Source organism: Salmo salar, chromosome ssa09 (assembly GCF_905237065.1).
Source record: "Salmo salar chromosome ssa09, Ssal_v3.1, whole genome shotgun sequence".
Classification (NCBI taxonomy): domain Eukaryota; kingdom Metazoa; phylum Chordata; class Actinopteri; order Salmoniformes; family Salmonidae; genus Salmo; species Salmo salar.
This window is the reverse complement of record NC_059450.1, coordinates 67,673,613-67,698,864: the sequence shown is the minus strand read 5'-3', so window position 1 is coordinate 67,698,864 and position 25,252 is coordinate 67,673,613. Positions and strand designations below refer to the sequence as shown.

The following is a 25,252-nucleotide window of genomic DNA, read 5'->3' as shown; positions in this document are numbered from 1 at the left end:
CCATTTGGACTATGCTAGGCTAATACTGAATCTGCTATGTTAATACGAGCTGTGCTGGCTTACAATAGCTACTGAAGCCTGGTGTTTTTGCATTCGGATGGCCTGACCAATGACTAGTGTGTCAGAAAGGCTAAATTGACAGAAAGGCTAAATTGACTATGCTAATCAGCTACTGGAATACCAAATGAGTTTATTACTGTTGATCTAAAGACATTACTGCCAGTGATTACCATTACCACACGTAATCAAGCAGTAATGTTATTGTCTGTAACTGTGATACATTGAACCATGTGTAGAGCTGTGCTGTAGCTATGGCGACAGGTAGGCTACTTTGAAAGGTTACATATGACATATGGAACACAGGGAGAGATTTCATGCTTAAAGCAGCTCTTCCTCAGAAATAATCATGTGTCACATTCTCACCTACTCAATTTAGAAATCTGAGGAGAGACAATGGTAGGTTGTTTTTTATGCATAATTCAGGTCAACATTGGGCCACATTAAGTGTTTAATGTAACTGGAAAATAAACTAAAAAAATGGCTCTGCATGATAAACTCAGCCAGGTCACCTGTGATACAAGTCAGTATTCGACGTCCATCCATGTCTGAGGACGTCGGGAGATGACATGGAAACCAGCCACTAGGGGCAACAGTGAGCGCTGTTACCTTCAAGTAGGTTTTGGTTTTGCCGGGTGTTGTGGACGGGGATGGTGGATGGGTGTAAGCATCTGCCTCTGATTCCAAAGGGCCAAATGTTGCATGTTTGAATCCAGCGATAGAAGATTCTTTTTGATACTTTTGTTGTAAGCCTATCCCAAACCTTAACCCTTTACCTTAACCATTGTGAGTTAATGCCTAACCTTAAAAATGTGGAGTTAATGCCGAAAGGTTAACCTTAAACACTTCAAAATGTTACGTTTGAGAAACATTGATGAACGTGTAATTCTGACTTGAGACTGTAAGAGCTGGGATAAACCACAACCCACACACATTATTATGGTGAAGCTTCCAGGCAGCCGGTCAACAGTAACATGTGTTACAATGTTTCAAATGTTTGTTTTCAATTTAAAAAAATTGCACTGCATACTTTTCCTGCTCTTTTAACTGATTAAGCGTGGCTTTGATAACGATGGATTGTACAAACATTCTGGAATACTCATCACATTTTCTACGGATTTACAAAAAACATGTACCTCCTCTGGCACTGCATATCCGAGACAAACTTCAGTGCTTCGGGAACAGCTGGTATGGGCAGAAGGAGGAAAATACTAACAATAGAAGTTAACAGACCTAATATACGTGGAAAACACAATCTCTCACGTCAATGCAGAACTCTAACTGAATTATGGGATGTCACAAAATACGTCCCAGAATGCCCCAGAAACTCTGAATGTGCTTGTTTGTAATTCAAGATCATTGATAAACAAAGTGGATGAATTTGAACTGCTTCTTCAATCAGTAAATGCAGTTACTGGATGTGTCACTGAAACATGGGCCCACGAAAATATCCCAGATTAATCTCTTTTCGTACAAGAGTATCAGCTGTTCAGAAATGACAAGTCCAGAGAGGGGATGAGAGTAGCTATGTACGTAAATCACAGTATTCAGGAAAAGAGAAGAACTGACCTAGAGGAGTTTATTTTAAATTTAACCAGGCAAGTCAGTTAAGAACAAATTCTTATTTACAATGACAGCCTAGCAGGGAACAGTGGGTTAACTGCCTTGTTCAGGAGCAGAACAACAGATTTTTACCTTGTCAGCTCGGGGATTCGATCCAGCAACCTTTCGGTTACTAGCCCAACCCTCTAACCACTAGGCTACCTGCCACCCCTGCCGTATATGTGGCTTCAACTTCGTCCTAAACCACTCGGCAGCTCAGTTTCAACTCTGGAAGTGGGAGTACTCTACCATCCACTAATGAGAAAACACTTCAGCAGAACACTGTGGATTATCTCATAAATACTATCCATGTGATCAGGATGTCCTCAGGATGTCCATCCCGTGTAGACTTTAATCACCTGCCCATCAAGATGCTGACAAACTCCCATCCAGACATGAAACAAGTGGTCAAAGACATGATCAGAGGGGACTCCATCTTAGATTGGATCATTATAAATCTGAAGAATCACTACAACACCCCCACTGTACTTGCTCCTCTCGGATCCAGTGATCACAAATGTCTGCTGTTCTCCCCAAACACAACATCAGGAGGGAAAAGTGAGGTGCAGTGGGAAAAAAGGACGTCTGGTAACCCAGAACAGAAAGGAGGCCTTGGCATGATGTATGGCCAGCACTGATTGGTCCGCCATATATGAGGTGGAGAGCATCGATGCAAAGGTGGAGACTAGAGGTCGACCAATTAATCGGCATTTTTGGACGACGATTATGGCCGATTACATTGCATTCCACAAGGAAACTGCGTGGCAGGCTGACCACCTGTTACGTGAGTGCAGTAAGGAGCCAAGGTAAGTTGCTAGCTAGCATTAAACTTATCTTACAAAAAACAATCAATCTTCACATAATCACTAGTTAACTACACATGGTTGATGATATCACTAGGTTAACTAGCTTGTCCTACGTTGCATATAATCAATGTGGTGCCTGTTAATTTATCATCGAATCACAGCCTACTTCGCCAAACAGGGGATGATTTAACAAAAGTGCATTCGCGAAAAAAGCACAATCGTTGCACGAATGCACCTAACCATAAACATCAATGCCTTTCTTAAAATCAATACACAGAAGTATATTTTTTTTAAACCTGCATATTTAGTTAAAAAAAAAATAATGTTAGCAGGCAATATTAACTAGGGAAATTGTGTCACTTCTCTTGCGTTCATTGCACGCAGAGTCAGGGTATATGCAACAGTTTGGGCCGCCTGGCTCGTTGCGAACTAATTTGCCAGAATTTTACATAATTATGACATAACATTGAAGGTTGTGCAATGTAACAGGAATATTTAGACTTAGGGTTGCCACCCGTTAGATAAAATACGGAACGGTTCCGTATTTCACCGAAATAATAAATGTTTCATTTTCGTAATTATTGTTTCAGGATTTTACCATATTAATGACTAACGGCTCATATTTCTGTGTTTATTATATTATAATTAAGTCTATGACTTGATAGAGCAGTGTGACTGAGCGGTGGTAGGCGGCAGCAGGCTCATAAGCATTCATTCAAACTTTACTGCATTTGCCAGCAGCTCTTAGCAATGGTTGATTGCTGTTTATGACTTCAAGCCTATCAACTCCTGAGATTACGCTGGCAATACTAAAGTGCCGATTAGAACATCCAATAGGTCAAAGGTATATGAAATACAAATGGTATAGAGAGAAATAGTCGACGCGTCATAATTCCTATAATAACTACAACCTAAAACTTCTTAAATGGGAATATTGAACGACCAGCTTTCATATGTTCTCATGTTCTGAGCAAGGAACTTAAACGTTAGCTTTTTTACATGGCACATATTGCGCTTTTACTTTCTTCTCCAACACTGTGTTTTTGCATTATTTGATCCAAATTGAGCATGTTTCATTATTTATTTGAGACTAAATAGATTTTATATAAAAGTGTTCATTGTTCATTCACTATTGTTGTAACTGTCATTATTACAAATATATATATATACTGCTAAAAAAAATAAAGGGAACACTTAAACAACACATTCTAGATCTGAATGAAAGAAATCATCTTATTAAATACTTTTTTCTTTACATAGTTGAATGTGCTGACAACAAAATCACACAAAAATAATCAATGGAAATCCAATTTATCAACCCATGGAGGTCAGTATGAGGCTCAGTAGTGTGTGTGGCCTCCACGTACCTGTATGACCTCCCTACAACGCCTGGGCATGCTCCTGATGAGGTGGCGGATGGTCTCCTGAGGGATCTCCTCCCAGACCTGGACTAAAGCATCCGCCAACTCCTGGACAGTCTGTGGTGCAACGTGGCGTTGGTGGATGGAGCGAGACATGGTGTCCCAGATGTGCTCAATTGGATTCAGGTCTGGGGAACGGGCGGGCCAGTCCATAGCATCAATGCCTTCCTCTTGCAGGAACTGCTGACACACTCCAGCCACATGAGGTCTAGCATTGTCTTGCATTAGGAGGAACCCAGGGCCAACCGCACCAGCATATGGTCTCACAAGGGGTCTGAGGATCTCATCTCGGTACCTAATGGCATTCAGGCTACCTCTGGCGAGCACATGGAGGGCTGTGTGGCCCCCCAAAGAAATGCCACCCCACACCATGACTGACCCACTGCCGAACCGGTCATGCTGGAGGATGTTGCAGACTCTGTCACGTCTGCCACGTGCTCAGTGTGAACCTGCTTACATCTGTGAAGAGCACAGGGCGCCAGTGGCGAATTTGCCAATCTTGGTGTTCTCTGGCAAATGCCAAACGTCCTGCACGGTGTTGGGCTGTAAGCACAACCCCCACCTGTGGACGTTGGGCCCTCATACCACCCTCATGGAGTCTGTTTCTGACCATTTGAGCAGACACATGCACATTTGTGGCCTGCTGGAGGTCATTTTGCAGGGCTCTGGCAGTGCTTCTCCTGCTCCTCCTTGCACAAAGGTGGAGGTAGCGGTCCTGCTGCTGGGTTGTTGCCCTCCTACAGCCTCCTCCACGTCTCCTGATGTACTGGCCTGTCTCCTGGTAGCGCCTCCATGCTCTGGACGCGACGCTGACAGACACAGCAAACCTTCTTGCCACAGCTCGCATTGATGTGCCATCCTGGATGAGCTGCACTACCTGAGCCACTTGTGTGGGTTGTAGACTCCGTCTCATGCTACCACTAGAGTGAAAGCACCGCCAGCATTCAAAAGTGACCAAAACATCAGCCAGGAAGCATAGGAACTGAGAAGTGGTCTGTGGTCACCACCTGCAGAACCACTCCTTTATTGGGGGTGTCTTGCTAATTGCCTATAATTTCCACCTGTTGTCTATTCCATTTGCACAACAGCATGTGACATTTATTGTCAATCAGTGTTGCTTCCTAAGTGGACAGTTTGATTTCACAGAAGTGTGATTGACTTGGAGTTACATTGTGTTGTTTAAGTGTTCCCTTTATTTTTTGAGCAGTGTATATAAAATTAAAAAACAAATCAGCCGATTAATTGGTATCGGCTTTTTTTGGTCCTCCAATAATCAGTATCGGTATCGGTGTTGAAAAATCAGAATCGGTCGACCTCTTGTGGAGACGTTCAACTTCTGCATTCAAACTGCACTTGATGTATGCATGTCAACAACAACACTGGACAAGCCCTAGATGACTGACCAAATAAAAGCTGCCATCAGAAAAAGACAGAAGATTTTCAACAGATGGGGAAATGGAGAAAAACAATGAAATGGAGAAAATACAGAAACACAGTGCAAATGCTTATCAAGGAAGCAAAGACAAACAACTACAAAACTGAAATCCAGGACCTAAAGAAGAAAAACCCTAGGGAACGGCGGGACTTCATTAACAAAGGACTGGGACGAAAGAAAACATCAAAAGGGAGAATACAGGTGGAGGTAATTGAAGATGACAATGTGGCTCTATTTCTTCTTTGCTGAGGCATGGACAAGCACCCCACCTCTTGCCATCTTCCCCCTGCACCATGCCTACAAGGCAGGTTGAGCAGTGCAGCATTGGCCAGATGATAAAGTAAGCTCTGACCAGACTCAGCCCACGTAAAGTGTGTGGGCCTGATGGTATTCCAGCCTGGATACTAAAAGAACATACAGAAGATCTAGCCCCTGTCATCACACACATAGTTAACACCACCTACTGGCAGGGGACTGTTCCTGCTGCCTGGAAGACTAACAATGTGTGTCCCCATACCTAAAGTGTCAAACCCATGTACAACAAGTGACTGGAGGCCCATCTCTCTAACTTCATGCCTTGGAAAAGTCCATGAGAGCGTCATGCTCATGCCAACAGTTTTATCTAAGTGCACGAATCAGTATGCCTACCTCCCAAAGTCCAGCACTACTACTGCCCTTGTGAAAGCCACACACTCCTGGCTGACAGCTACAGACTCCAGAAAACCACCAATGGTGAGGGTACAGTTGAAGTCGGAAGTTTACATACACCCTACCCAAATACATTTAAACTCAGTTTTTCACAATTCCTTTCACTTAACTAGTAAAAATTCCCTGTCTTAGGTCAGTTAGGATCACCACTTTATTTTATTAATGTGAGATGTCAGAATAATAGTAGAGAGAATGATTTATTTCAGCTTTTATTTATTTTTCAGTTCTGCCCACAAATTTTCTATAGAATTGAGGTCAGGGCTTTGTGATGGCCACTCCAATACCTTGACTTTGCTGTCATTAAGCCATTTTGCCACAACTGTGAAAGTATGCTTGGGGTCATTGTCCATTTGGAAGACCCATTTGTGACCAAGCTTTAACTTCCTGACTGATGTCTTGAGATGTTGCTTCAATATATCCACATTATTTTCCTCCCTCATGATGCCATCTACTTTGTGAAGTGCACCAGTCCCTCCTGCAGCAAAGCACCCCCACAACATGATGCTGCCACCCCCGTGCTTCACGGTTAGGATGGTTTTCTTCAGCTTGCAAGCCTCCCCCTTTTTCCTCCAAATATAACGATGGTCATTATGGCCAAACAGTTCTATTTTGTTTCATCAGACCAGAGGACATTTCTCCAAAAAGAATGATCTTTGTCCCCATGTGCAGTTGCAAACCGTAGTCTTTTTTATGGCGGTTTTGGAGCAGTGGCTTCTTCCTTGCTGAGTGGCCTTTCAGGTTATGTCGATATAGGACTCGTTTTACTGTGGATATAGATACTTTTGTACCTGTTTCTTCCAACATCTTCACAAGCACCTTTGCTGTTGTTCTGGGATTGATTTGCACTTTTCGCACCAAAGTACGTTCATCTCTAGAAGATAGAACGTGTCTCCTTCCTGAGCGGTATGACGGCTGCGTGGTCTCATGGTGTTTATACTTGCGTACTATTGTTTGTACAGATGAACGGGGTACCTTCAGGAATTTGGAAATTGCTCCCAAGGATGAAACAGACCTGTGGAGGTCTACAATTTTTTTTCTGAGGTCTTGGCTGAATTCTTTTGATTTTCCTATGATGTCAAGCAAAGAGGCACTGAGTTTGAAGGTAGGCCTTGAAATACATCCACAGGTACACCTCCAATTGACTCAAATGATGTCAATTAGCTTATCAGAAGCTTCTAAAGCAATGACATCATTTTCTGGAATTTTCCAAGCTGTTTAAAGGCACAGTCAACTTAGTGTATGTAAACTTCTGACCCACTGGAATTGTGATACAGTGAAATAATAAGTGAAATAATCTGTCTGTAAACATTTTTTGGAAAAATTACTTGTGTCATGCACAAAGTAGATATCCTAACCAACTTGCCAAAACTATGGTTTGTTAGAAGAAATTTGTGGAGTGGTTGAAAAACGAGTTTTAATGACTCCAACCTAAGTGTATGTAAACTTCCGACTTCAATTGTATGTCCAAAGCCTTTGATCGAGTAGATCACGCAAAGCTCCTGCAAAATCTGTCTGACATTGAACCATGTCCAAGGTTACTAGCCTGGCTCCACAGCTACACCACCGGAAGAAGGAAGAGGGTGATGGCAAATGGCACATTTAGCCCTTGGTCAGAGATCACCTCTGGTGCCACAAGAGGACACTTCCATGGGCTTGGAGGCAAAGCAGCTGGAAGAGTGGGCCACATCCAACAACATATATTTTTCTAGAGACCATCCACAACCTGCACCACTAATCCTAGGAGGACAGGAAGTAGCAGTGGTGACAACAACTAAGTATCTTGGTTTTCATCTAGACTCTAACCTCAGTGGTGACACACATGTGGAGCAGTCAGTGAGGAAGGTCTCAAAACACCTGCACTTTTTGAATGTTCTTGCCAGAAATGGCCTACCCACTGATTATCTGGTCAAAGTATAGAGTACACTGTCAGGCCTTGTCTGGAATATGGTGGAGTGCCTTGAGGATCATCTCCAGAGGTGGAGCAGTCCAACCACAGCTCCTGTCACTGCAGAGCAGGCGAGAGCAGGCTGCAGTGCACCTGGTGAAGGACATGCACACTCTTGACCACTGAATCACCTGCTCCCTCCAAAAAGAGGTAACTGCACCACCAGGCTCCTGAGAAAACAGCCACGAACTGTCCTGTATAACTGCCCGTACGAACCGCCTGCGAAACGCTACTCTACCCAGTGCTGTCAGACTGTCTAATAACTCTAGCTCTTAAATGGTTCTCCCAGAAATGATCTTTTTAACAGTCACACTTCAATATTTCAATTTCCATCATGAAAAATGTCCTGTAATGTTTCAAGTGTTCTGTATTCTTTTTCTCACGTATTATGCATGCATCTTAAAATGAGTGTTTTGCAATTATTAGTAATGTAAATTCTGCATTTCTTCAGTTTTATCTGTGAGCAAGAATAAATGAACTCAAACACACACACACACACACACACACACACACACACACACACACACACACACACACACACACACACACACACACACACACACACACACACACACACACAGTGGAGCAGTGGCAGCTGTGCTCGTACCGTTAGCCAATCAGGGTTAAATCATGCGTTGAGTGTTTCACAGACAGGACCCAAGGGCCCCCCTCACCACCTGAGTCTCACTGCCCTGCCCTGAGTCAGGACCACTAGACTTGACCTCATCTAGACTAGACCAACAGACTGGATCAGACCTAGATTAGACCTGACCCCAGGACTGGACCAGACCTCAACTAGACCACAGGACTGGACCACACCAAAAACAAAACACACCAGGGGACTAAACCAGACCGTTCACCGACAATAACCAAAACATCTTGACCGCTATAAACCACTAAACAATGGGTTCCTCTCCATCTGGGTCTATCAGAACTAGCCTGACCTAGATCACACCGTAGTAGTTTCATAAACAACATGTGTAGACTAACAGTGAAACGCTTACTTACGGGCCCTTCCCAACAAGGCAGAGAGACCGAAAATAGAGAAATTATAGAAAAGCTAAACACGTAATAATAAAAGTAATAATAAATACACAATGAGTAACGATAACTTTGCTATATACATGGGGTACCAGTACAATGTGCAGAGGTACATATGTACATATAACTAGTAATAAAGTTACAGATAATAAACAGTAACAGCAGCGTATGTGATGAGTCAAAAGAGCTTAGTGCAAAAAGGATCAATGCAGATGTTTCGGGTAGCTATTGGTTAACTATGTAACTTACTATTTAGCAGTCTTATAGCTTGGGGGTAGAAGCTGTTCAGGGTCCTGTTGGTTCCAGACTTGGTGCATGGGTACCGCTTGCCGTGCAGTAGCAGAGAGAACAGTCCATGACTTGGGTGGCTGGAGTCTGCCAATTTTTAGGGCCTTCCTCTGACACCGCCTGGTATAGAGGTTTTGGATAGCAGGGAGCTCGGCCCCAGTGATGTACAGGGCCGTACACACAACCCTCTGTAGCGCCTTGCAGCCAGATGCCAAGCAGTTCCCGTACCAAGCGGTGATGCAGCCAGTCAAGATGCTTTCAATGGTGCAGCTGTGTAACCTTTTCAGGATCTGAGGGCCCATGCCAAATCTTTTCAGCCTCCGGAGGGGGAAGAGGCGTTGTCGTGCCCTCTTCACGACTGTGTTTGTGTGTGTGGACCATGATAGATCCTTAGTGATGTAGCCACCGAGGAACTTTAAGCTCTCAGCCCGCTCCACTAAAGCCCCGTCGACGTGAATGAAGGCGTGCTCTGCCCTCTGTTTCCTGTAGTCCACGATCAGCTCCTTTGTCTTGCTGACGTTGAGGGAGAGATTGTTATCCTGGCACCACACTACCAGGTTTCTGACCTCCTCTCTATAGGCTGTCTAGTCGTCATCGTCGGTGATCAGGCCTACCACCGTCGTGTTGTCTGCAAACTTAATGATGGTGTTGGTGTCGTGCACGGCCACGCAGTCATAGGTGAACAGGGAGTGCAGGACGGGACTAAGCACGCACCCCTGAGCGGCCACCGTGTTGTGTGTGTTGTTGCCTACCCTCGCCACCTGGAAGCGGCCCGTCAGGAAGTCCAGGATCCAGTTGCAGAGGGAAGTGTTCAGTCCCAGGGTCCTTAACTAAGTGACGAGCTTGGAGGGCACTATGGCTTTGAATGCTGAGATGTAGTCAATGAACAGCATTCTCACATACAGTGCATTCGGAAAGTATTCAGACCCCTTGACTTTTCCACATTTTGTTACGTTACAGCCTTATTCTAAAATTGATTGAATTGTTTTTTTCCCCTCATCAATCTACACACAATACCCCATAATGACAAAGCAAAACCTGGTTTATAGACATTTTTGGTAATTCACAAAAACCCCGGAAATATCACATTTACATAAGTATTCAGACCCTTTACTCAGTACTTTGTTGAAGCACCTTTGGCAGTGATTACAGCCTTGAGTCTTCTTGGGTATGACACTACAAGCTTGGCACACCTGTATTTTGGGAGTTTCTCACATTATTCTCTGCAGATCCTCTCAAGCTCTGTCAGGTTGGATAGGGAGCGTCATCGCACAGCTATTTTCAGGTCTCCCCAAAGATTTTTGATCGGGTTTAAGTCCGGGCTCTGGCTGGGCCACTCAAGGACATTCAGAGACTTGTCCCGAAGCCACTCCTGCGTTGGCTTGGATGTGTTCTTAGAGTCGCTGTCCTGTTGGAAGGTGAACCTTCGCCCCAGTCTGAGGTCCTAAATGCTCTGGAGCAGGTTTTCATCAAGTATCTCTCTGTACTTTGCTCCATTCATCTTTTCCTCAAACCTGACCAGTCTCCCAGTCCCTGCCGCTAAAAAACATCCCCACAGCATGATGCTACCACCACCATGCTTCACCATAGGGATGGTACCAGGTTTCCTCCAGACGTGACGCTTGACATTCAGGCCAAAGAGTTCAATCTTGGTTTCATCAGACCTGAGAATCTTGTTTCTCATGGTCTGAGAGTCTTTAGGTGCCTTTTGGCAAACTACAAGCGGTTTGTCATGTGCCTTTTACTGAGGAGTGGCTTCTGTCTGGCCAATCTACCATAAAGGCCTGATTGGTGGAGTGCTGCAGAGATGGTTGTCCTTCTGGAAGCTTCTCCCATCTCCACAGAGGAACTCTAGAGCTTTGTCAGAGTGACCATCGGGTTCTTGGTCACCTCCCTGACCAAGGCCCTTGTCCCCCGATTGCTCAGTTTGGTCGGGCGGCCAGCTCTATTTAAGAAAGATGGAGGCCACTGTGTTCTTGGGGACCTTCAATGCAGCAGACATTTTTTGGTACCTCCTAATGTTTTGTGCACTCAGTGTATATCGCCAAATGAAGAAAAATGTGCCTACTTGAATGTCAGTTCCTCAGAAATGTAGACTGATGCCGTGTGTGTGTGTGTGTGTGTGTGTGTGTGTGTGTGTCGTCTGTAGGAGCTCAAGACTTCAGTAAAACACCTACACTTCTGTCTCACTCACTCAACTCTGAATAGAGAGAAAGTTGAGTGAGCCAAAGCCAAAACCCATTTCAGAGCCACTATAAAATCCCCCCCGGAACTCTGCATGCTCTGTCCGACTATATTTCCTCTCCGTTTCCTCTTTCCTCATAGTCTGGCTGACGAATGGGAATTGTAAAAGCCATATTTAACACAGAAACAGTTTGGTTCGCTCTGTGAGTTTAACAGACACACTTGTGTTGTTTTCTACAGCTCTGAATGACTGACTGACATCCAGGAGAAAAAGACCACTGCCCCATGGGCCCTTGACAGAGAAGAGAATCTGGAGGAGAGGACACACACTCCTAATACTGCTAAAACACCCTACACACCCCTAACAACATTTTAAAGGTTAATACAAGCTCCACTCCGTTGACCTACATGCATGTCTGGGATGATGGTGTTGATGTGAGCCATGACCAGCCTTTCAAACCCTCTCTGCATCATTAAGCAGCATGGCAGACCAGATGTTAAGGCTACTGAGGTACTGTAGACATATCTCTGGTGATTTGATGGTAATTATAAAAGTATGATCATACCCTTCACAGGTCACTGAAGTGTGTGTGTGTGTGTGTGTGTGTGTGTGTGTGTGTGTGTGTGTGTGTGTGTGTGTGTGTGTGTGTGTGTGTGTGTGTGTGTGTGTGTGTGTGTGTGTGTGTGTGTGTGTGTGTGTGTGTGTGAATGATAGAGACATTGAGGATCTAATGACTAGAACATAGGGATTAGACAGCCTACTATGGGGTGGTGATGTGGCCATGGGTCTATTCTGACTGTGAGGCGATGGAATGGTGGTGCAGAACTCTATCAGTGGACACACACACACACACACACACACACACACACACACACACAGCATGTGGGGAAGTGTGACGGAGTTTCTAGATCTTTGCTAAAGCAATAAATACGCTGCATTAGCATCCCTCTGGTGAGACTCTCTCTCTCTCAGACACACACACACACACACACACACACACACACACACACACACACACACACACACACACACACACACACAGGGCATCAGTCTACATTTCTGAGGAACTGACATTCAAGTAGGCACATTTTTCTTCATTTGGCGATATACACTGAGTGCACAAAACATTAGGAACACCTTCCTAATATTGACTTGCACCCCCTTCTGCCCTCAGAAGAGCCTCAACTCATCGTGGCATGGATTCTACATCAAATCAAATCAAATGTTATTGGTCACATACACATGGTTAGCAGATGTTATTGGTCACATACACATGGCTAGCAGATGTTATTGGTCACATACACATGGCTAGCAGATGTTATTGGTCACATACACATGGTTAACAGATGTTATTGGTCACATACACATGGTTAACAGATGTTATTGGTCACATACACATGGTTAGCAGATGTTATTGGTCACATACACATGGTTAACAGATGTTATTGGTCACATACACATGGTTAACAGATGTTATTAGTCACATACACATGGTTAACAGATGTTATTGGTCACATACACATGGTTAGCAGATGTTAATGAGAGTGTAGCAAAATGCTTGTGCTTCTAGTTCCGACAGTGCAGTAATATCTAACAATAATATCTAACAGTAATATCTAACAGTAATATCTAATAATAATACCTAATAATAATATCTAACAGTAATATCTAACAGTAATATCTAATAATAATATCTAACAGTAATATCTAACAGTAATATCTAATAATAATACCTAATAATAATATCTAACAGTAATATCTAACAGTAATATCTAACAGTAATATCTAATAATAATATCTAACAGTAATATCTAACAGTAATATCTAACAGTAATATCTAACAATAATATCTAACAGTAATATCTAACAGTAATATCTAATAATAATACCTAATAATAATATACAACAGTAATATCTAACAGTAATATCTAATAATAATATCTAATAATAATACCTAACAATAATACCTAACAGTAATATCTAATAATAATACCTAATAATAATATCTAACAGTAATATCTAACAGTAATATCTAACAGTAATATCTAACAGTAATATCTAACAATAATATCTAACAGTAATATCTAACAGTAATATCTAACAGTAATATCTAACAGTAATATCTAACAATAATATCTAACAGTAATATCTAACAGTAATATCTAACAATAATATCTAACAGTAATATCTAACATGTAATCTAACAATTCCACAACAACTACCTAATACACACAACTCTAAGTAAAGGAATGGAATAATAATATATACATATAAATATATGGATGAGCAATGACCGAGCGGCATAGGCAAGATGCAACAGATGGTATAAAATACAGTATGGACTCTATTACAAGGTGTTGGAAGCGTTCCACAGGGATGCTGGCCCATGTCGACTCCAATGCTTCCCACAGTTGTGTCAAGTTGGCTGGATGTCCTTTGGGTGGTGGACCATTCTTGATACACATAGGAAACTGTTGAGCGTAAAAAAACAGGCAGTATTGCAGTTCTTGACACACTGAAACAGGTGCTCCTGGCACCTACTACTCTACCCCGTTCAAAGGCACTTCAATCTTTTGTCTTGCCCCTTCACCCTCTGACTGGCATTCATACACAATCCATGTCTCAATTTTCTCAAGGTTTACGAATCCTTCTTTAGCCTGTCTCCTCCCCTTCATCTACACTGATTGAAGTGGATTTAACAAGTGTCATCAATAAGGGATCATAGCCTTCACCTGGATTCACCTGGTCAGTCTATGTAATGGAAAGAGTTCCTAATGTTTTGTACACACAGTGTATACACATGCAGTGTGTGTGTGTGTGTGTGTGTGTGTGTGTGTGTGTGTGTGTGTGTGTGTGTGTGTGTGTGTGTGTGTGTGTGTGTGTGTGTGTGTGTGTGTAAGTCTGTCTGGGAGGTCTTATATAACGGGAGGCAAACAGCAGAAGTGCATTACCTCTACACGTCTGCAGATACGTGACCTAATCTCAGAAGTACATAGCTGTACGTCACCTCTACACACACACACGCCCTCTCAACAGACAATGTTTGAAGTTAAAGCATCTGTCTTACACACCAGTAGTGAAAGTGTCGGTCCTTGTTAAATCAACATACACTTCCACACACATAAACAGCTAGCCAACAAATTCATTCACCCTCTAACACGCACACACCCCCCGACATACACACAGTCCCTCCCTCACCACATCTATGATCTGCAGCAGTGTCATTCCCAGCTCCACCAGAAGAGGAGAGGAGTCGTTGATCACTGGTCTCTCCAGGCGGTTGTAGTTGGCCATCAGCTCCTTGTACAGTCTGCGCTGGTGCTCCCCCTGTAGGGACCCTGGGGAACAACAAGGGAACCAGTGAGAGTTCATGTTAGTTCATAAAATGTATATTCTACAGTTTGTCAGTTGGCTGGGTGGGAGGAGGTCAGGGAAGAGAAGAGAAGAGAAGAAGAGAAGAAGAGAAGAGAAGGAGGCGATTAGGATGATGTGTTTGCTGGACCAGCTTTCATCCCCTTGACTCTTTTCCTCTCTCTTCCCTCTGTCCCATTGATCTCATTAAGATCCATCTCTAAAGCTGAGGCCAGGGGAGAAGAGGAGAGGAGAGGAGAGGAGAGGAGAGGAGAGGAGAGGAGAGGAGAGGAGAGGAGAGGAGAGGAGAGGAGAGGAGAGGAGAGGAGAGGAGAGGAGAGGAGAGGAGAGGAGAGGAGAGGGCTAAACCACCTGCAGCACTGGTCAGTTAAGAACAGTGGACATTAAACACACAGGCATCACAGTTGTGTTAGTCTTAGGGAAAACTGGCACCACAACACTGTTCATTAACTGATCCTAAAAGGGAGTTTGTTCAGAACGATGGCTAAACAGATGCATGGCCTAAATGTGTCCTCATACATGAGAGAGAAATGAATACATAACCGAAATGTGCAGACAGAGTTCACAAGAGAACACTCCAGTCCGAGACACACTGTTAGGGTTGGGGGTTGGTTCATAGACAACTGTATAGATAAGAGGCAAGCAGTTGTAGTCTACAGTACATGTTGGCTTTGGATTCACACCTCTCGCCCCATTGCACAGCCAACACCAGGAAGGGCAGACTGCGGAAGACAAGCACTGCTGCTCACATACACGCACAGACAGTCTCATATGCATGTAAGAGAGAGAAAGAAAGAAAAGAGAGAGGGAGGGAGCGAGAGAGAGAGAAATGTAGGGAGAGTGTCTCTGTCCCAGCGTGTTGCTGATGAGGTCCATTAGGGCCAAAATGAGGTTATAGCAGGACAGGACTCTATTGGGAGTTCAGAGCGAGAAAGAGAAAGAGGTCGTGTCTACACTTGATACTAACATGTGACTTCTGCTATCAGAATAGGAAGATCACATTGAAAAGACGGGTTTAGACGCACAAAAGTCACTTTGTGGTCTGATTGTGTTCTGATCTGTCTGACCACTTCAGGAGCTGGTCAGGGATGCATTGTGTGTGGATTTCTCCTCAGTCTGGACACAATCAGGCTACCGAAAGCATATAGAGTGGGCGATGTCATCGGCGCTCCTCCCACAAGACTCCAGAAAAATTGGGTTTTGGGACCGAGAGGCACCTTTTCATTATAACGTTGGAGGAAATACGTTCCTAGCGTGTGAGGAACATGTTTGCTGGCCTCATAAATGCTAACCAGCTAGCTAATATGCTAACCCGTCTTGCTAGCTAACAGAGGTTAGCCGGCTAGTTAGCTACAGTAGTTAGCTACTGCCATCAGTTGCTGTTGCGTTATCATATTTAGCCTATTCCACCGTTTGTAGAATGCATACTGGCAATTGAATACAGCGCGGGAAAAGGGAATCCGGACAAACTGTGGACACATTTAAAATGTAGGTGTAGATGCATGACGAGTTCAGAACTCCATGATCAGAACTCCATGATCAGAACTCCATGATCAGAACACTAAAGCTGCATGACACGGCCAGAGAGGGGGAGAGAAACCTGACCACCGCAGCACACTGACACTTCCCCACTTCTTCATACAGCCGCGTACTTAAACATCTATCTCTGCATATATATACTATATCTATACACCCATACTTCATATCTATACACCTGTATATACACACCTTCTTTACAGCACCCATGTTGCACACAGCCTTTGATAACAGTGGTTAAAAGAGCTAGCCATACGAACATCAATACATATAACTTGTGCATTGATATAACTATTAGCAATTCAGCACCTGCTGTATAAGGCACAGCCCTAAGGGTTCTGGAAAGATGTTGAGATGATGCAATCTACATCCTGCACATCCATATTTGTCCATAATGCACATCATTGCATCTGTATGTCTCCTGCATAATATGCAGCTTTGCAGAAACATCCCCCCTTCCACTCACCCTCTCTCATGTTTTATTCCTCTCTGATATATTAAGATGACATTCCTCTGGGACTGTCACCTTGTTGTGGTGAGGGGGCTTTTGTACCTTAATGACCCCTTAGTGCTATGCCAGTGGGAGGTAACTCCAGCCAGGTCTAACTAGTGGTGTAAAGTACTTAAGTAAAACTAATTTAAAGTACTACTTAAAAGTCGTTTTTTTGTATCTGTACTTTACTATTTATATTTTTGACAACTTTTACTTCACTACATTCCTTGACAAAATAATGTACTTTTTACTCCATACATTTTCCTTGACAACCAAAAGTACTCGTTACATTTTGGCAGAAAAATTGTGAAATTCATGAGGAATTTGAAATGATTTATACTTTTACTTTTGATACTTAAGTATATTTTAGCAATTCCATTTACTTTTGATACTTAAGTATATTTAAAACCAAATACTTTTAGAGTTTTACTCAAGTAGTATTTTACTGGGTGACATTTCTGAGTCATTTTCTATTAAGGTATCTTCACTTTTAATAAAGTATGACAATTGAGTACTTTTTCCACCACTGGGTCTAACCAAACCGGACTACATTTACATTTACATTTAAGTCATTTAGCAGACGCTCTTATCCAGAGCGACTTACAAATTGGTGCATTCACCTTATAATATCCAGTGGAACAACCACTTTACAATAGTGCATCTAAATCTTTTAAGGGGGGGGTTAGAAGGATTACTTTATGCTATCCCAGGTATTCCTTGAAGAGGTGGGGTTTCAGGTGTCTCCGGAAGGTGGTGATTGACTCCGCTGTCCTGGCGTCGTGAGGGAGCTTGTTCCACCATTGGGGTGCCAGAGCAGCGAACAGTTTTGACTGGGCTGAGCGGGAACTGTGCTTCCTCAGAGGTAGGGAGGCGAGCAGGCCAGAGGTGGATGAACGGAGTGCCCTTGTTTGGGTGTAGGGCCTGATCAGAGCCTGAAGGTACAGAGGTGCCGTTCCAATCACAGCTCCGTAGGCAAGCACCATGGTCTCCAAAACCTACTTTTCTTCTAGGGCGAGGGTTCAGATGAAGGACAGTCTGCCTCTAGATCATGGAGCCTTAAAGGAAAATGATCTACGACCACTGCAGAGAACAGTGGACACAGCTGCCTTGCTACTTTTCTTTTTATTTAACCCTTATTTTATCAGGTAAGTTGACTGAGAACACATTCTCAGTTACAGCGATGACCTGGGGAATAGTTACAGGGGAGAGGAGAGGGGATGAATGAGCCAATTGGAAATTGTTTTAAAACTTGTTATAGAAACCGAAACCATGGACACTCAACCTCTCCAAAACCTGGGATGAACAAACTAGCCTAGAAGGGTGCCAATGAATCCCGTGAACCAAACTCACCTGAAAGCCAAGGGGAGGAAGAGTGTAGTACAGCTCAAGTGAAGAGTGAGAATTGGATGCTGGAATGTCAGAACAGTACACCAGTCAGGGAAGTTGTCACAACTAGCCAGAGAGATGAGAAGATATAACTTGAGCACCTGAGTCTGTGAAAGCAGATGGAACACTTTCAGGGGAATAACAACCGCTACAGGTGAAACCTTCCTTTACTCTGGAAATCCAAATGAAGAAAAAAAACAACACACACGGAGTTGGACTACTTCTGTCAAAGATGCAGCAAAGAGCCTCATTGAGTGGGAGCCAATACAGGCAAGAATCATCACAGCCAGAATTACACGTAAAGGGCGGACCATTACAATCATACAGTGCTATGCTGCAACCAACTCATCTGACGTTGCAGAGAAAGACGCCTTCTATCAACAGCTACAGACAGTTATTCCAAAAGTACCCAAGAGAGGCATCCAAATTCTACTGGGGGACGCAAATGCCAAGATTGGAAAGGACAACGACAACTGGAGAGGCACAATGGAGAGAGAGAGTCTAGGACAGATGACCGAGAATAGTCTGTTCTCTCAACGAGCTGGCAATTGGAGGACGTCTCTTCCCACACAAACCCCCCAACAATGCCACAAGGGTATCCACGGACCACCAAACAGAAAACCAGGTTGATCACATAACAATAACCAGAAAATGGAGGAGAGTGTTCCTGGATGTCAGAGTCAAAAGGGGGGCTGACATGGACTCAGACCATCACCTCCTGGTAGGAAAAATCAGGATGAAGTTGGCAGTAAAGAGGAAGGTGGGCAGTAGGGTGCAGAGGCGATTTGAGACGAGAAAACTACAACATAGCCAGATACGCCAGGAATGGGAAATATCTCTACAACACAGATTTCAAGCATTTTCAGAGGGAGAAAACACAGATAACAAGTGGTCAAGATGCAAGAACGCCATCACAAGCACTTGTGAAGATAGGAGAAAATATAGATGGGAGAAAATACTGGATCACAGATGACACCTGGGAAAGAAATGAGGGAGACCGAACTCAAACTCAACTGGGAAATCGATAACTCCAAGAGATAAAGTCTGTGGCAGGAATACCAAGATGGAGATAAGGTGGTCAGAAAGAGGTGCTAGAGGGACAAGAAAGCACACACTGAACAACATGCTAGCAAGGCGGAGGTGGTAGCCAAACAACACAACTCCAAGATCACCAGATAGCGGGCTGGGAAGAACAGGATCCGAAGCCACCCCATCAGAGACGAACTGGGAACCCTTCTTACCAAAGAATCCCAACAACTGGAGCACTGGAATGTACACGTCGAGGAAATCCTAAACAGGCCTCCACCTGACTTAACCCCAGACATCGTGGAAGCACCAGAAAACCAGGTTTGATTGTTACAGTCCTCAAGAAAAACAACCTCAGTGAGTGCAAATACTGGAGCAGAACCCCGCTCCTCTCAATCCCCAGCAAAAACCTCTGTCGCATCATATTGGATAGGATGGAGGACTCAAAAAGAGACTCCAAAATGAACAAGCAGGCTTTTAGGAAGGACTACTCCTGTACAGACCACATTGCAACACTCAGGATGATTGTCGAATAGTGCATTGAATGGCAGACTCCTTTACACATCAACTTCGTAGACTTCGAAAAAGCTTTCGATAGTCGAGACAGAAATAGTCTATGGAAACTGCTACGGCACTATGCCGTCCCTCAAAAATATGTGAATCTGATCAGGAGTATGTATGAAGTGTTGACAGGCCAGGTCACCTCCAACCGAATATTTCACATCAAAACTGGAGTACGCCAAGGCTGCTTATCATGTCCCTTTGCTTTTCTAATAGCCATCGACTGGACCATGACAAGAACCACAGCACATCAAAGAACAGGGAGCCAGTGGAGCGCATTCACTCAACTGGAGGACCTGGGTTTAGCAGATGACCTGGCTCTGGTCTCTGAAAGTCACAGGCAAACGCAACAAAAAAACAGATCGACTACAAGAAAACACCAGACAACTTGGCCTCATAATAAATGTGGTAAAGACCAAGACACTGACAAAAAAAAACACCAAATCCCCAAAACTCAGCATAGACGGGGAAACTATTGAAAACGTCTATGTTGGAAGCAACATCAGCACTGGCGGGGGATCTGACAAGGATGTAGAGCTACACTTCAGCAAAGCTTGACACTCCTTCAGGACACTCCTTCAGGACACTCCTTCAGGACACTCCTTCAGGACACTCCTTCAGGACACTCCACCTCCTATGGCTCTCATCACAGCTCTCCATAAACACCAAGAGCCGCATCTTCAACTCAAAATGTTGAATATGTTCTCTATGGAAAAACACACAATCCCTAATCAATAAACTACAAGTCTTTATCAACAACTCCCTGCGTCACATTCTGGATATGGTTGCCAAGCAAAATATCCGACCATGACTTGTGGAAAAAAATTCAACAGGAGCCCATACGCAATGCAATCAAGAGATGGACTGAACATACAATCAGAAAAGACACATTAAACATAAGACAAGCACTGGACTACAACCCTCAAGGAAAAAGAAAGCAGGGAATGCCAAAAAACAACTGGAGACGCTCCACTCTTCAAGAACTGAGTAAAGCGGGGCTCCGGCTAGAAGCAAAAGCCCTCGCACGGAAGAGAGTGAGGTGGAGAGCCATGGTGGACGCCCTAATGCTCCCAAGGTGGCTTAAGTCAAGTAAGTCAAGATATATGAAGAGGGGATTATAATCACGCACCTAAACTAATAAATTGAATGATGACAGACTAAAAATATTCCAAATTGCACCCTATTCTATTTAGGGCCCTGATCAAAAGTAGTGCACTACACAGGGAATAGGGAGCCATTTGACACTCCAAGCTCTAGCAGAGGAATGAATGCTTTATTAAATTACTTACAGGGTGGGATGTGGTAATCTAATGAAACATGTTAAACAAATGTCAGTATGGTATAAGACAGCATACACCGGGACTCTGTAAGCATTCAGGCTATTCTATCGTCTTGTTTTTCTTGAATTCACTTTGCTAATTAAACAGTTATGAGAAGCAGGGAGGATGGGGCTCAATCTAGCAGACACAGCATGGTGCTCTGCCAAACACAGAGAGAAAGGGAAGGAACGCAGAAAGCCATGTCTCAGATAACAACCGTGAGAATCTCAATCCAATTCAAGGGTTTTATTGGCATGGGAAACATATGTTTACATTGCCAAAGCAAGTGAAATTGATAAACAAAAGTGAAATAAACAATAAAAATGTAATATTACACTCACACAAGTTCCAAATGAATAAAGACATTTCAAATGTCATATTATGTCTATATACAGTGTTGTAGCGATGTGCAAATAGTTAAAGTACAAAAGGGAAAATAAATAAATAAATATGGGTTGTATTTACAATGGTGTTTGTTCTTCACTGGTTGACCTATTCTTATGCCAACAGGTCACAAATACTGTGATGGAACACTGTGGTATTTCATACAATAGATATGGGACTTGATCAAAATTGGATTTGTTTTCAAATTCTTTGTGTCTGTGTAATCTGAGGGAAATATGTGTCTCTAATGGTCATACATTTGGCAAGAGGTTAGATCTCTCTCTCCCTCCATCTTCTCCACCTCTCTCTCTCGCCATCTCCCTCTATCTCTCCTCCCTCTCTCCCCCATTAAAACAGTTTGATAGCTTACTCGTTAAAATGATTTTGTTACACAGCTGCAGGGATGATTGCAGCAGGCTCCTTGACTGACAAAGAGAAATCCATGTCCGCTTGGTTCTGGTTGGAGTCACAAACAACACAGATTCACAGAACACACACACTCATATTCCTCCTTGTCCCCCATCTCATTATAGTCATAGCTTCTCTAATGAAGAAATTATCTCTTTGGTCTCAGTGTCTGTCACACACACTCACACACTCACACACAGGAGGAGAGTCAAATGCCACATCCTTTTTCCCCTCTTACTAACCAAGGAGTCGATAGGCCTCCGCTAACTTCTCTCATTCGCCTCCGGAAGGAGTGGTGGGGAGGAGTGTGTTAACAGATACAATGTCTCTATCTGTCTCTGTCTCTCGTTCTATTTCTCTGTTTCTATCTCTTTGTGAAACCAACGTCTAACAGTGATTGGTTATCCTTTTCTTTCTTGTTTCTTTTCATTGTTAGGCTACATCTGTCCTGCCTACAGCTGTGTGCTACATTCGACTGATGGTGTCACAAATCTATTCTTAATGCCCTATTAATTCTAGCAACAACAAATAAAATCATTGAGTAAAACTGTTTATTGAAATTACATTTTGTAATTGAAGCAATGTTAGCCACTAATTTGTTGCTGTTTACGTCTCCACTAGGCTATTCTTCCATTCGTGCATTTATCAATTAAAAGTGACTATAAATCACTATAAAGTGATCATGTTTAAGAATGAAAATGCTTAAGTTAAAAGGGAGTTTCACCCTGGCTCTGCCATGGCATATAGTCATTACTATATTAACAACATTATGTTTTATCATAAACATCAACATTATCCAAACCACAAGCTACAACTAGCACATTTCATTTCACTGGTAGAATCAGGAAGTGTCCCTGTGTACGCGTCTGCTCATAGTGAACCACTAAGTCCGGCATTCATAGCGAATCCTGATACCACCCTGCTAGGTAGATCGGGTGTGCCCGCAAACATTTTTATTTGTAATATTTTTATTTATTTATTTATTATTATTTTTAATATTTTTGTTATTTATATATATCTTTTTTTTTAAAGTTAAACCCCTCCACGACCCCCCCTCTTCGGAGGACAAATATCTTTTAGTTTTTTTTACAGCTTTTCTGCTACATATACATACATTTTACATATACATTTTACATATGCATTTTGCATACACATTTTGCATACATGGTACTTTTATATAAAGCAGTAACATAACAATAATACATTACCAAACATAAGCTCTTTAATCCCACCCCTCAGCCTCTCTCAGCCCATCCCACCTATCACCATAGACCTCCCTCGTTTGGTTTCCATGTGCCGTATATTTTTCAATTGTGCTGTGATGTTTTACATCATTTTTTTTACCTTTCTAATCGTATAGTATCCACAGATTGTGAGCTAAAGATGAAACCTTTCCTACAAGTATTATTATATTATTTATTGACTGGCTATTGTTGTATGCCCCATATATATAGCATTCTGTTGGGTGCAAGAAGTTCATATAATAATTTAAATTGAAAAACTCTTGAATCAAGTGTCGTTTTTTTGTACCAGTTCATAAACCATGTGGGAGTGCCCACAAATTTAGTTAATGGCGTTGTTAACTTCAAACGACCAACACACTGTAATCTCAGAACTTCTTTAAGCATTTTTATTTTACGTTTGTCATTATGCCCGTTTGGTGTTCTGTCTGGCTGTGCTAATTACAAAGAAGCATGTAAATGAGTTATCTTTTACCGTTCTACCTACCAGAGATTTACCCAGATGCTGCCAGTGGTTTGCGGCTATCAAGAATGATGCTTACGGTGACCAAAGATTAGCAGAGGGATTTTCAGCCTGAACGGATGAGGAATCCATTTAGACCACAGCTGAGAAGTGATGCGATACCATCGTTTTCTCCCTTCACAACAAAATGGAAGATTCTCGATTAAAGGTACACATCACTGTCAATTAATTTTGCCTATGCCATGGTAGTTACTGCTAGACTGGTAGCTACCTTCAGCAGAGTACACGTTTGTCTGTTCGTTCTATCTTTTACTAATGTTAGCTAACATAAACTAGCTAACATTAGCAAATAAGAGTAACTCAATCTGGTAGCCATCTATTCCACCCTTGTCTGGAAAGAAAACTGAATTCAATATATCTAACTCACTCTCTGTGTGTTGGTAGGAATTATGAATGTGTATAAATTGTATAAGGTTGATTAGTAGGTTCTCAGCTAGCTAGCAATCTTGCTGCCAATTTAGTGACGCCAACAGCAAGCTAACAATATTAAAATGTCCATGTTAGGTGTGCTAAGCTAGCCAGTCTAATAGAGGTCAATACAACTAGTGGGGTGGTTAAATTGTGTATTGTTGAGTGTTTTGTTGTAGGTGGTACATAATCTGATTCCACCAGCATGTGTTTTCCAACCCCAAGCTCGGCACAAGGTGGAGGTAAATTGGGAAAAATATTTACAAGCTGACGGCTAAGATAGCTCAATTTACAGTAAGCATGGCATAAACATGAATTGGGTACTGTTTGTATGGGTTTGTGTTTGTGTTATGGGGTTACAGGTGGTTAGATGTAGCCTGAGGACCACAGAAAACCTTCCAGAACATGAAATAAATTTAGTCTACCCCTTTTATCTTTTGACCTTTTCTTTTTGTAAATCTCAGGTTCCATGGAGTGCTTCCATAGCCCCTGCTGAAAAATACCCCAAAGCGGTGGCATTTTGGGTACACGAGCATGAGGAAGGGGACAACCCTTGTGATTATGAAGCACAACAAGATTGTGGGACAAAAACCAGCAAGGGACACTGAAAGGTATAAAATCAAGACTACAACAGTAATGACACAACCACCTCATTATTTTTCTCTGCAGATTCTCGAAACACAATACAAACACACGTCTACAAAAAAGATTGTTGGTATCCATTACTGGGAGTTACAGGTTAGGTAATGTTTGGTGTAGCACAGAGAATTTTCGACCGACCTTAGCTTGGCGATGCAGTCTTCATCCTTGATTCGTGGAAACAGGAGTCTCAAAATGTCCGTGTCCAGTAGCAGGGGGTCCGTTTGAATTTAGAAAATGCTCAGTTTTTAAAATAAATACTTTTCTGCTCCATGAAGTAATCCAACAGTGTGAGACGGCATCTTTTCTATTTCAAGTCTTCTGATCAAGACAGGTGAGTGTCCAGCCCAAAGTGCCGCATGGCATAACCAGTGCTTAGTTTCAGCCCTCTCAGATTCGACTTTGTTTGTTCCGGCATCTATTTGCCCAGATCTGGCACCTCTCAGATTTGACTTTGTTTGTTCCGGC

At 42.9% G+C, this 25,252-nt stretch overlaps 1 protein-coding gene across 2 annotated transcripts in view; it reads right to left on the bottom strand.

The window, feature by feature from the left end:
- Nucleotides 1-25,252, bottom strand: part of LOC106611786 (neuronal acetylcholine receptor subunit alpha-7) — a 78,557-nt gene that overhangs the window by 36,903 nt on the left and 16,402 nt on the right. For both annotated transcript variants that reach the window (XM_014212368.2, XM_014212369.2), the window contains one exon: nt 14,687-14,826. In XM_014212368.2, coding sequence (XP_014067843.1) covers nt 14,687-14,826 — 140 coding nt within the window. The remainder of the gene's footprint in view (nt 1-14,686; nt 14,827-25,252) is intronic.